The sequence below is a fragment of the Sus scrofa genome, chromosome 7, assembly GCF_054392235.1.
Source record: "Sus scrofa isolate SSC_HxYL_T2T_F1_AM1 chromosome 7, Sscrofa_HxYL_maternal_Yorkshire_Landrace_v2.0, whole genome shotgun sequence".
NCBI classification, from domain to species: Eukaryota; Metazoa; Chordata; class Mammalia; order Artiodactyla; family Suidae; genus Sus; species Sus scrofa.
In genome coordinates, this window is record NC_139389.1 from 41,436,364 (window position 1) to 41,449,947 (window position 13,584).

Genomic DNA, 13,584 nt, shown 5'->3' on the forward strand with positions numbered 1-13,584 from the left:
CAGGCTGTGGCATAGCCTGGCAGCTGCAGCTCTGATTCAGCCCCTAGCCTGGGAACTTCATATGCTACAGGTATGGCCCTAAAAAAGAAAAAAAAAATTATGGAATGAAGGAATGAAATCCCCGCATTTATTTAGACAATGGGATTTCCTTTACTGTTTCTTGGTTTGTCCCTTGTATTAGATCTTCTTCAGGGGCACATGTTTTCTGTGATATTTCCATTAAGTATAATGAATTCTATCTTCTGGTTTTACTAATGGTGGACTGTCTGGTCCGATGGCCAGTGTAACAGGCACTGTTAATGACCTGCCTATAAGTCTTCCCTGCCCCTGCTTCTTCCTTGCTCAAGGATCATAGCTTTATTCAGCTTTTGAGCAGGTGACAATGTACTTAGAACGGGTATCTGGGTTAGTTTAAGCCTTTTATAATAATTCCTTGGTAATCCCAGTGGCAGTCTCAGGTGGGCTCATCTCACTGGTTCTGGCCAATGAGAGGTAAAAAGAAAGTCTTCCGAGGGAGGATGTTTGGAAAGATTTTCTTTTTTTCATCAGAGAGATCATTTTGTGAAAGAAGCTGCTTTTTACCTCCATGAACATCTTCTGCCTTTGAATGCGGTAGGGTGAAAATGAGATGCTAAAACCTGTACCAGCTAAATTGTAACCTGAGTGAAAGGCGAGAGAATTATAGAGATACTAGCTAGTGCCCTGACATCTCGGTCTTTGCAACTTAGCATCGTAGTTGAGTATCCTGTTCCTTGTAGCCAGTCCTGTTCATAGCCAGGATTTGTTGATTGGTAATAGACCTGTTCCAGTATAGTTTATGGCGGGCTTTGATAAACACATGGCAAGCATACAAGCCACCATCCACCTGTATATAAGGTAATGAGTTGTGCTATCCTATTTTACGTTTGAGTCAGAGTCAACATACCTTTTTTGCACCTGTCATCAACTGAGTTTTCCCCTATTCTGTATTTAGGTCAGGTCTTGAGGAATATCACCATATCCCAGACTGCCAAGGCAAACTTTATATACTTTTAAATAGGTTTTCCCCACCTATTAGTGATATAAAACTGTGAATGTTTCCACTGATCATTCAGCAGAGTTGCATTCATACTTACAATAGAAGTAGTTCTTCAGCTGTACAATTTGGGAAGAATGTAATTGTCGCTGAATAAATTGCATCCCTTCTTCATGCGTGTGGCGGCTTGGTATTACCACTCTACAATGTGGGACAACATCTAGGTCTGCACTGGACCATTGTGCAGTTCCAGATTGTTACTATAAAACATTTATCGCTCTTATTTTAGTACCTTTGTTGGGACGTTTTTATTACTTTCTCCGCTGCATGATTATCATTCCACTTCAGGCTGCCATTAATTACTGTGTGGTTAATCCTCATACAGCAGAAGCCTTTGCACTGGGTCTTCAATCATCTAAAGTGCATGAGCACAGAAGAGTCATTCCCCATCTGTGTATATTGACTTCAATTTGCCAAATTATTACCATTAGTGATAATATTGCCTGCAATAATTTTTATAGCTCAGATAAAACTAGTCTTACTGCAGAGCGGCCCCATTGGCCTCTTGATGGTATGATAAACTTCTAAATTTATTGTTTCCTGAATTGATATCCTAGTTCTGAGTTATAAATCTAATTTGCATGAAGCCACTCTAGTTATTGATAGGACCGGATCTACCAAATTCCCCACTTCCTTCACACCCCTTGTTGTGTCAAACGTTATTTTTCTAAATAAGTGTGTTGTATTTCTATTAAATGAACAGCTATGCCAGTAAAACAGTATAGCATTAATCGAATTACAGAATGATCGATCTTTTGTTTCCTAACCCAGATAGCCTGTAGGCACTCTTTCTCAAAATATTCTTGTGTTTATGTTATCATTTAACAAGTTATTATTAATCAAACAACAAAGTTTCTCTCAGAGTGCCATTTATTATGTTTTTTGTGAGTTTTTAGTGTCACACACCTGAACTTCTTGAATCCCATTTACTTCATCACTTACTAGCTCCAAGATCTTGGGCAAATTATCTAACCTCTCTGACCCTTCGTGCCGTACAATACAAGTAATGCAACTCACCTCATAGAGCTGTTATGAGGATTAAGTGAGGTATCTGTGAAAGCGCTTTTTTTTTTTTTTTTTTTCTCTTTTTAGGGCCATACTCACGGCTTATAGAAGTTCCCAGGCTAGGGGGGTCTGCCGTATCTGCAACCTACTGGTCGGGTTCATTACTGCTGAGACATAAGGGGAACTCCTGAAAGTGCTTTTTCAACTATAATTTGCATAAAGGTGTAAGGAGGTGTGGTGTGGTCTGTCAAAAGCCAGTTTGTTTGTAACTTTGATACAGTTCTGTTTAAGTAATTTTGGTTGAACGTCAAGCCACACTGTGGCATTATTATACCTTGGGTTAGTTATAGATTAGTTTGGACTATGTTAAGATGAGGCAGCCTAGGAGTTCCTGTTGTGGCTCAGTGTTTAACGAATCCGACTAGGAACCATGAGGTTTTGGGTTCAATCCCTGGCCTTGCTCCTTGGGTTAAGGGTCTGGTGTTGCCATGAGCTATGGTGTTGGTTGCAGGCACGGCTCGGATCCCGCATTGCTATGGCTCTGGTGTAGGAGAGTGGCTACAGCTGTGATTAGACCTCTGGCCTGGGAACCTCCATATGCCACAGGGGCCTCCTAGAAAAGACAAAAAAAAAGAAAAAAAGATGAGGCAGCCTATAATCCAGGGGCACCTCCAGCTAGAATTACCTAGATTGACTTTTTTTTTTTTTTTTTTTTTTTAAACTGTGACCGCTGGGATCAGAGGGAAGGAGAGATATTTCTCCGAGGACCACATCCCTAGATGTGGTTTCTTCCCATTCGAGCAGCCAACACACACACAGCCCGTTCTATGTAGACAGATTCTTCCTGCAAAGCAGAAATGTTAGGGCTGTCAGCTGTGTGCATTTGGGGACACTATAGCTGTGGTGTTATGTGCTCAGTTTGCTTGGCACCTCTTCCCAGGCTGCAGATCTACTAGTCCTCAACCCTCTTCTCTTTAACCAGTTTTTCAGGGTAGAGTAGTTAGAGAGTGCCTGCAGGCTCTGTGGTCCCATAGACCTGGATTTGGGCCCAGACTTCACTGCCTGTTCATGACCTCAGCAAGCCTCAGTTTCCTCATCTGTAAATAGAAATAATAATAATAGTACCTTGTAGGCTTATGAATGAGCATTAATAAGAAAATGGGTATATGTAAATATTAGTACAGAGCCTGGAACCGAGTGGCTAGCCAATAAATGTTAACTCTTATGAATTTATGTTATCTCTTCTTTTTTTTTTCTTTTTAGGGCTATACTCACGGCATATTGAGGGTCCCAGGCTAGGGGTCCAATCAGAGCTACAGATGCCGGCCTACACCACAGCCACAGCAATGCAGGATCCAAGCTGCATCTGCGAACTACACCACAGTTCATGGCAATGCCAGATCCTTAACCTACTGAGCAAGGCCAGGGATCGAACCCGAGACTTCAGGGTTCCTAGTCGGATTCATCTCCACTGTGCCACAACGGGAACTCCTAGGTTATCTCTTCTGAAGAAAATAACATTAATAAACATGGAAAAGCTTCAAAGCCTTAAATCTCCCCATCATTGTTGCTGGTCTGTAGACCCTTCTACTTCCTCCGAGTGGTAACCCAGGTGCCTCTTCACTCTCACACTCCTCTTTCATTCTGCTGATCTGTCCGTACCAACCTCTTCTTCCATGAAAGGAGAGAGCTGCCTTTTTTTAACTGGCTGGTGTGTTGGGGTCTTGTGAGGTAGGTATCCCTAAAATAACTTCTGGCAGCCTCTAAATGGTCAGCTTGAAAACTCTGGCATCTTCCTGTCACAGGTGATATAACAGCCTTTCCTCCCTTCCTTTCCTCTTCATTGTGTTAGAATATTTCCTTCCAGTTTCTTTTTGCAGAAGTCTTCATCTGAGTACATTCTAATTCTTTGTTGGTTTGTCTTTTTTTTTTTTTTTCCCATTTCTTGGGCCGCTCCGGCGGCATATGGGAGGTTCCCAGGCTAGGGGTCTAATCAGAGCTATAACCACTGGCCTACGCCAGAGCCACAGCAACGCGGGATCCAGGCCACATCTGCGACCTACACCACAGCTCATGGCAACGCCGGATCATTAGCCCACTGAGCAAGAGCAGGGATCGAACCCGCAACCTCATGGTTCCTAGTCGGATTCATTAACCACTGCACCACGACGGGAACTCCCATGAGTACATTCTAATTCTTAATCTAGTTCACTTATTTTGAACCTTCATCTGCTTCAAAAAATATAGTGAATTGCTTTAACTGTATAAAAAGGTGTAAAGAAAAAGATAACAAACACAAACCCACTACTCAGCTGATTTACCTTCTTCATTTGTATACAAAGTTCAGCTCCTGTCAGAAGCCAACACTCAGTGCTGCCCACCTCTTGGCGTAGTGTTTTAACGCATTCCAGGGTGTGCATGTGCGGCACCCCATGTTAAACTATCAGCATCCAGTCAGTTCTTTGACCTGAGTTGCAATTCAGCTTCTTGATTCATGGTTTATTTAAGCAATTCTTAAGATATCAAGAGGGTATTTAGGAAACATCAACCAGGGGGCAAAAAAGGGTAACCTTGGGATCCAGAGTTCTCCACATCACTCGGTTGGATTCATCACGTGCAGTCCGGAGTGAGGGACACATGGTCTCCAAGGAGGAAAGCAACAGTAATAAGCACATACTCCTGTGCAGCGTTTTTTGGATGGCAAATCTTCTTTCTCAGACATCTGCCTATTTGTTCTTGACAGTGGACCACCCCCCTCCCCCGAGATGCATACTGCAGGTTGTGGATCCTGGATCCTCTTTTGCAGAGAAGCAGTAGTCATTGTGATGGGTCCAGAACATGCAGCCTCAGCAAGTCTGCAGAGGAGTAATTTACCCTGGCTCATGGGTGGTTTTTTGACCTCCAGATTTTTGCGCTGCATAGCCTCGATTTTATTTTCTTTGATTTGTGCTCCTGTTCATTTTTGGTTTTGGTTTTGGCTTTTTTGCTTTTTAGGGCCACACCCATGGCATATGGAAGTTCCCAGGCTAGGGGTCGAATCAGAGCTACAGCTGCTGGCCTTCCCCACAGCCACAGCAATGCAGGATTCAAGCCATGTCCGCAACCTAAACATCAGCTCACGGCAATGATGGATCCCCGACCCACTGAGCAAGGCCAGGAATTGAACCTGCATCCTCATGCATGCTAGTCGGATTCATTTCTGCTGGGCCACAGTGGGAACTCCCATCTTGTTCATTTTTGATTGTTCATTCAGTTAGGTTTATAAGTATTCTTTCTTTGGAGACTGAGGGAAGCCAACAAAACAACCTTTTCCAGTGATTAATAAAAATAATATGCTCATTGTAGAAAACATGAATAATTCAGAGAAGTATAAAAATTAAATATCACTTCTAATTCCACAGCCCAGAGATAAGCAACGTTAACATTTTGATGCATTTTCTTCCTGGCCTTTTCTATGCATATACTTTCTTAAAAATATAGAGATCATAAAAAATATATAATAATTTTGGCTCAACTTTCACTTTATTGAGATCATTTTCTAGTGTTATTAAATAGCCTTGAAGATGTGATTTTCGATGGCAATATAACATTCCATCTGGTGGCTGAACCATAATATGTTCCATCATTTGCACTTTCTAGATGTTTATGTTGTTTGCAGTTTTTAACCAGAATAAATAATACCATTATAAACTATTTTAAATCATCTTTGACTCTCTGATTATTTTCTTATGGTCAGAGATTATGGACCACTTTAAGGCTCATAGTGTGTATGTTGCCAGATTGTTTTCTAGAAGGTATACATACACCCCCCACCGGTGATACTAGAGAGCTAGTCTCATTATACCTTGGTCAGCACTGAAGAGGATGTGTCTTTAAATCTTTGGTCATGTAATGGGTAGAAGATGGTATCTTGTTTCCATCACATTTGAACCATCACATCTTGTAATCTTAAAATATCTCTTGCATCTGTGTGATGTATTTTACTCAGTGTGAGACTGGTGTTTGAAAAAAATAATGCCTCAGTGATATCTTACTCCTTTTTGCTGTTAATAATAGGGATGCTCTGATGAGCTGCATGGGTTACCAGTCTGCATTTATCAATGTTTATAACAGATATCTTTGGAGTTCCCATCGTGGCACAGTGGTTAACGAATCCGACTGGAACCATGAGGTTGTGGGTTCGATCCCTGGCCTTGCTCAGTGGGTTAAGGATCTGGCATTGCCGTGAGGTGTGGTCTAAGTTGCAGATGCTGCTTGGATCCCACTTTGCTGTGGCTCTGGCGTAGGCCAGTGGCTACAGCTCCGATTCCACCCCTAGCCTGGGAACTTCCATATGCTGTAGGAAGCGGCCCGGCCCTAGTAAAGGCAAAAAGACAAAAAAAAAAAAAAAAAAAAAAAGCAAAAAATAACAGATATCCTTCAGAATAAATATTGGATGTATTTAGGGAGATGGGATGGATTTTGGACCACTCACCCCCTACCCCAAGGGAGAAAATATCTCCTGGAAATGGAGGCACTTCAGCTCTCCTGGCAGAGCCTTGTTTTTAGAGTTGCCCAGTCTTGTCAAGGGAAACAATGAAGCGTTTTAATAACGTTTTTACTCCACCACATTCCAGTCCTCAGGTGTAAACTTACACGAGACTCTACCCTTTGCTTCCCTACCTGGGTATGAGGGATGCTAGATAAAACCGAATTAGAAATGACCTGGAGTTCCCATAGTGGTTCAGCAGTAATGAATCCCACTAGGATCCATGAGGATGTGGGTTCGATCCTTGGCCTCGCTCAGTGGGTTAAAAAACCGGCGTGGCTATGAGCTGATGTGTAGGTCGCAGACGCGGCTCGGATCCCGAGTTGCTGTGGCTGTGGCGTAGGTCAGGGCTTGACCCCTAGCCTGGGAACTTCCATAAGCCATGGGTGCGGCCCTAAAAAGACAAAAAGAAAAAAGAAAAAAGCAATGTTCCAACCACATAGTCCCCTGGAACCAGACCTTAAGGGGAAGACAGAGGAAAAATTCAGGAAAGTAGGGATGACATGATTCTTAGGATTAGGCATTCTTTTCTCAACAAGTTAATGTAGTGTTTCTCAAACTTCCATCATGTATCATCTCCACAGGGTTTTTTTTATGGTATTCTATACTGTTATTTGCTAAATGCATTTGAAAAAAACACATTTTATATACGCAATAAGGTTTATTTTAAAAAATAAGTAGAAAACTTCTGTTAAGTGGAAAACCAATACTATTTGCCAAAAATAGAAAGTAACCTTAAAAATAAATACAGTGAAACACAAAACAATCTCATTCATTCTAAGCCAAACCCTGTTGCTTAAAAAATATTGATCCTGGAGTTCCCGTCGTGGCGCAGTGGTTAACGAATCCGACTAGGAACCATGAGGTTGCGGGTTCGGTCCCTGCCCTTGCTCAGTGGGTTAACGATCCGGCGTTGCCGTGAGCTGTGGTGTAGATTGCAGACGTGGCTCGGATCCTGTGTTGCTGTGGCTCTGGTGTAGGCTAGTGGCTACAGCTCCGATTAGACCCCTAGCCTGGGAACCTCCATATGCCGTGGGAGCGGCCCCAAAGAAATAACAAAAAAAAAAAAAAAATTGATCCTGAGGCTGCCCTTGTTTTTTGTTTTTTTTGTTTGTTTGTTTTTTTGTCTTTTTGTCCTTTTAGGGCCACTCCCTTGGCATACGGAGGTCCAATTGGACCCAGGCAAGGGGTCCAATCGGAGCTGTTGCTGCCAGCCTACACCACAGCCACAGCAACTCGGGATCCGAGCCATGTCTACGACCTACACCACAGCTCACGGCAACACCGGATCCTTAACCCACTGAGCGAGGCCAGGGATCGAACCCGCAACCTCATGGTTCCTCGTCAGATTCATTAACCACTGCGCCACGACAGGAACTCCTTTTTTTTTTTTTTTTGTCTTTATGCCGTGGCTTTGTTAAACAAAAGAGTGGCACCAAAGTCGTATCTCTCCTCGAGGGCAACAGGACCTCATCAGAGTAAACAGGGAACAGCTTGTTCATGGTGGAACTCAATGCTTACGAACACATAGGGGCTACCTAATATGATCTCTTGTTCTACCAGTAGTTGATGTCCTACTCAAAAAAAAAAAAAAGTTTATGTTGCTGTAACAGATGAATTCTGAAATCTCAGTGAACCGGAACGCAAAAGCTTACTTCTTGCTCCCCTTGGTCATGCCACTTGTCCAGGGGAGAGTCAGGTGGGTGTGGAGGGCAGGCTCTGCTCCCCATAGTCACTCTTTTTTCCAGCTGAGGGAGGCACCACCCTCTGGAGCCCCTCCAGTGATCACAGTAGAGGAGAGCTTCTGGAGAACTCACACCTGTTCTGTCCCTTGGCTTGGAAGTGACTGCCTCACTTCTCTCCTCAGCGCACTGGCCAGAACCAATCATACAGGCTCACCTGAGCGCAAGGGACTGGGAGGAGTAGAAGGGCACGCGGACTCTTTGGAGAGCACGGTGTCTTAGTTTCATCTGTCTCTGCAGCATAGGGCTGGCCTGGGTGAGGAATGGATGTGGATATTTTGTGTTTGAAGAAGGTAATGAGTGTGCATGAGACAGTTTGTGATGCTATTGATATTAAGCACTCGATGTTAAGATGTGTCAGACCATTCCCTTGGTAACGGTGTCTCCTTTCTTAAAGCTTCATTAAAGAACGGTCAAAAGTCAACACGGTTCCTCTGAAGAGTAAGAAGGCTTCCAGTTTTCATGAGTTTGCCCGGAACACCAGCGATGCTTGGGACATTGGCGATGATGAGGAAGAGGACTTTTCCTCCCCTGCTTTCCAAACTGTGAACTCAAAAGTTGCTTTGGCAACTGCCGCCCAAGTGCTAGAAAACCACAGCAAGCTGAGGGTGAAACCAGAACGGTCCCAGTCCACAACATCCGATGTTCCGGCCAGCTACAAGGTCATAAAGTCCAGCAGTGATGCTCAGCTGTCCAGAAATTCCAGTAAGTTCGTCCTGCTCCCCTCCATAGGTTCCACCTTTTCAGCAGAGTAGATTTTAAGTAAAACCAATTTTTCTTTAGAACATCCCTCAGATCTTGCATTGGATGATAAGTAAGCAAGCTCCGGCCTGAGAGGTGATGTCAGGGAACCTAACTGGTCATGAGCTGGCCTTGTTTCTCCCACCCCCACCCAAATGGCTGCCTGGCTCTGGGACCTGGGGCTTCACCTCCTGACACCCACCGTTGCCTGCCATTCTCTTCTTCCTTTCCCTGCGGTGGGGTCCAAACTTTTGTGGTTCGATTGCTTCGCATTGTTTTAGTCCTGGTCAGGTTGAAGAATACCCATGAAATGCAGTTCAAGTTGTTAGTGGCTGAATTTCATACATGTTTGGCTCTGTTGGTTGACCTCCTCAGCTGTGGAGAACAACCACCAGCATTCAGGTTGTCTTTTTCCTGTTCCTGAGGAACAGGGTCCCTGTGTCACAGCTCCCAGCCCACCAGGTTGGGTGGGGCAGGAGGAGGAGGTACCCCTTCTGCTTTTTCTCAGGAAACTGGCAGCAGTAACTGGCTGAGATGATGGTGGTTTTATCAGATGTTTGGGGTTGCTCGGTGTACTCTGTTAAATGTCAGAGTCTTAAATTATTGCTGTATTTAAGGTTGTCCTACAGGGTTTTATGAAAGCCAGTTATTCTGCGCTGAGAGGGAAGGGCCCTCGTCGGAGTGAAAGTTAAAGCAGCTGACTGGTAAAGGCTGAAAGGGACGCAGGAGGTCAGAGCCCTAGAGTGTGTCCCGGCTCACGTTGTGAGAGAGCTGCTTTTACAGTTTTGGACTGAGGCTGTGGTCGTGAAATTAGGCTGTAAGACCCTTTCCGATCATTCCATAGTCCCTTTCCATCACCGATTTGGGCCCCACCTGCACGCTGTGCCCGTTGCAGGCATTCAGGGTCTGTTGACCATGTGGCCATAGCTATAGGCTACAAGAAGTGTCCTCACTCCATGTTTGAGGGTCTCCAGAGGGTCCTAGTATAAGGAAGACCCCACCATGGTCCCTAATGAGCTGCCCTTGTTCAGCCAGACCGCCCAGAACATTCCCGTTATAGGGCTTCTTCCTGTGGACACCTGTCTGTGACCCCTGACTCCGGAGGTGCAGGTCGGCCTCACTCTGTGGTGTGTGGTCTGCGTCTCCCAGGCCCCATGTAGCACCAGGGATCCAAGCCAAGTCCTATGTGGCTCTTGTTCCTGTTAACCTAGTTGTGCTGGCTGAGGAGTGTTCACTGTTTAATTCTTGCTGTGACTACTGCTTTTTAAGGCCCAAATGCCTAAAGAATATGAGTCACGAAAGGACAGTCATGAGTTTTGTTGGGAGTAGTAAAATACAGAAGGGTTTTAGAGTCAGAGCTAAGGTGCTGTCCCAGCTCTCCCCACAGGTTACTTACCTCTCTGAGCTGCAGTTTCCTCCTCTCTAAACCAGTGGGGAACTCCTACCAAGTCTTGTAAGGACCAAATGAGAGGTCATGTGTGGATATGACCAGCATGATTTTTTTTTTTTTTTTTTAGGGCTGCACTCGCGGCACATGGAGGTTCCCAGGCTAGGGGTCCAGTTGGAGCTGTAGCCACCGGCCTTCGCCAGAGCCACAGCAGCATGGGATCCGAGCCACGTCTGTGACCTACACCACAGCTCACAGCAACACTGGATCCTTAACCCACTGAGCTAGGCCAGGGATTGAACCTGCGTCCTTATGATTCCTAGTCAGATTCATTAACCACTGAGCCACAACGGGAACTCCTAGCATGATTCTTTATGCATATTAAGCGTTCAGTAAATGTCAGTCCTCTGCTCATTTCTCTACCTGCCGTCTAGTTTAGAAGTTTCCAAACCAGACATAGAGTTCAGCTTGAGTCTGTGTTCCTGTTATTTCAATCACATCCTGGCAGAATTAAAAGCTGGCTTTTTTTGGTGAGAAGTGTAGGCGTGCAGAGGAACCGCAGCCACTCAGAGCGGGCCTGCCCCTGGCCAGAGCCTCTGGCCTGGTGTGCAGGGTACATGGTGGGCCAAGAACAGGTGAGAGTTGTGCCAGATGTTGAGCATCTCTGCCCTTGGGGCAGCCGCCTGGGGCGAGCAGCTGCCTCCGTGTGCTGCAGTGTGCTCCACCGTGTCCTTCTTTTCCATGCGCTCTGTGATGTGTGAACGGAAGGCCAGCCCTGCCTTTGACTGCATTGCCCCAAAGAAAAGTTCCAGGTTAGGGTAGAAAGAAAATGATTCATTTTCCCCCGAAGTCACCAAAAACATAGTCAAAGTTGCTACAGCCGCTGTGGTCTCCATTGACACACGAGGCACCTTGGTGTGGACGAGAAAGGGCTCTGACCAACTGCTTCCCTTTCACCCTCTACGAGTCAGCTGCTTTAACGTTCACTCCACTCAGGCCCTGGGCAGGCAAGTGGAGCTGGCTGGGTTTCCATCCCCAGCTGCCCCACATGAGCCCCCTCGGGCAGCGCAGAGCCCGTGCTGAACTGTCAGGTGTGGGGTCTCCCGATCACCACCTGCACCCAGCCTACTCTCCTTCTCTATCACATTCTCCCAGGTGACACGTGCCTGAGGAACCCACTCCACAAACAGCAGTCACTCCCTCTCCGACCCATCATCCCCCTCGTTGCCCGGATCTCAGACCAGAACGCCTCTGGGGCACCCCCGATGACTGTCCGGGAGAAAACCCGCCTAGAAAAATTCCGCCAGCTTCTCTCCAGCCACAACACTGACTTGGGTGAGTCCCCATGAGCCTCAGGCAGGCCAGGACCTCTTGGTGACTGGAATTCTCAGAGACCTGGAAGCTACTGCTCTTTATTCTTCCCTCTTTTACTTTTCCAGCATCTCCTGATCTGGTGCCCATTGAAGTGACATGCAGGTATTAAGTCAGAAATGTGTTACTAGAAATTAGGGGCCAAGTTAGGTGGGACTGGATTCTGTGGCCGGTAGACCATAGAGTGACGACTCTGGCTTGGGTCTCCCTCCCTCAAGGCGACGCTTACTGAAATCCACACCCATTGGTCTTTCTCTTCCCTCCGACTCTCATCTGTGAGCTGACTGGTCACTACTGCAGAACCGTGTCCTTGGCACCTGCCACTCAGGGCTGCTCTCTGGGGCTTTTTCCCTGTGCTTGTCGGTAGCTGGTGGTGGTGGTGGCGGTGCTGCTGGTGATGGCGGCGATGGTCTTACTGGGACAGTGGGAGGCACCAGGCAGTGCTGGCTAAGGCTTGTTTTGGGGCATTTGTGAGAAGGGCCACATCCAACAAAGCCATTGTCTGTTTGCAGATGAGCTGAGGAAGTGTAGCTGGCCCGGGGTTCCCAGGGAGGTCCGGCCTGTGACCTGGAGACTCCTGTCGGTGAGTTCTCCCCACCGTGCAGAGGAACACGAGTGCACACAGCCCTTCTTCCCGCCAGGGTGGCCTGGGCACCTTAGCCCTGCCCAGTAGACTTCTCCACTGCTACTTGGCATGACAGACTAGGGGACTGCAGTCCCATTTCTGTGCGTAAAGAAACACCTGCTGGGAGTTCCCGTCGTGGCACAGTGGTTAACGAATCCGACTAGGAACCATGAAGTTGCGGGTTCGGTCCCCGCCCTTGCTCAGTGGGTTAACGATCCGGCATTGCCGTGAGCTGTGGTGTAGGTTGCAGACGTGGCTCGGATCCCGCGTTGCTGTGGCTCTGGCGTAGGCCGGTGGCTACAGCTCCGATTCGACCCCTGGGAACCTCCATATGCCGTGGGAGCGGCCCAAGAAATAGCAAAAAGACCAAAAAAAAAAAAAAAAAAGAAAAAAAGAAAAAGAAACACCTGCTGGAGAGTTGCTTCCCACACGTGTAGAAGAGCACGTGTCTGTGCCTGTAGTCGTGGTCGTACCTTCTCTGCACCTCAGAGGAGGAGGAGGGTGGGGACAGCGAGGAGGGGGCGAGCTGCCCTTGTTTGGGCACATCCCACACTCCCTGTGCTTCCCTCCCCCTTCAGGAGGAATAACCAAGGTGGTTGAAACCCACTTTGCAGCTGTGAGCTGATAAATGGGCATCCCCCAGAAGCCTGCACTAGGCCCAGGCTTACTAAGTGATGGAGCACCGTGCCAGCCACTGTGATAGGAACATTCCGATTTCCTGAGCCTGTAAAATTCATTCATTCATCCAGCGAGGATTTACTGAGGGCCTGCCGTTCACCAGGCACGGCGCCAGGTGCCGTGAGGACATTCAGAAATGAGAAACCACAGCCTCTGCTCCCCCGGCGCCCACCTTGGAACTGCTGCTTAGCTGCTGACCAGAGGGAGGCCCTCTCCCCACTGCTCCCACCCCCAATCCCCAGTCTAGCCCTCATGTAATCATCGCTCCTGCTGCTTCTAATAAGTTTGAAATCTCTTAAAAGTAGATGTGGTGAGAACAGAGGGGAAGAGGAGCTGTCAAACTTGAGTGTGGAATCCACATCAGGGATGAGCATGACACTTGGCCCGGAGCTCTGGCCAGCCCCGGAGGGGGCTACTGCCAGAAATTGTGTG

At 46.8% G+C, this 13,584-nt stretch overlaps 1 protein-coding gene across 2 annotated transcripts in view; it reads left to right on the plus strand.

The window, feature by feature from the left end:
* Positions 1-13,584, plus strand: part of TBC1D22B (TBC1 domain family member 22B) — a 74,741-nt gene that overhangs the window by 18,577 nt on the left and 42,580 nt on the right. For both annotated transcript variants that reach the window (XR_014810005.1, XM_003128372.5), the window contains exons 3-5: positions 8,748-9,055; positions 11,634-11,813; positions 12,362-12,432. Coding sequence is in view for 1 of the 2 variants with exons in the window: in XM_003128372.5 (XP_003128420.4) it covers positions 8,748-9,055; positions 11,634-11,813; positions 12,362-12,432 (559 nt within the window). In the remaining variant the exon portion in view is untranslated. The remainder of the gene's footprint in view (positions 1-8,747; positions 9,056-11,633; positions 11,814-12,361; positions 12,433-13,584) is intronic.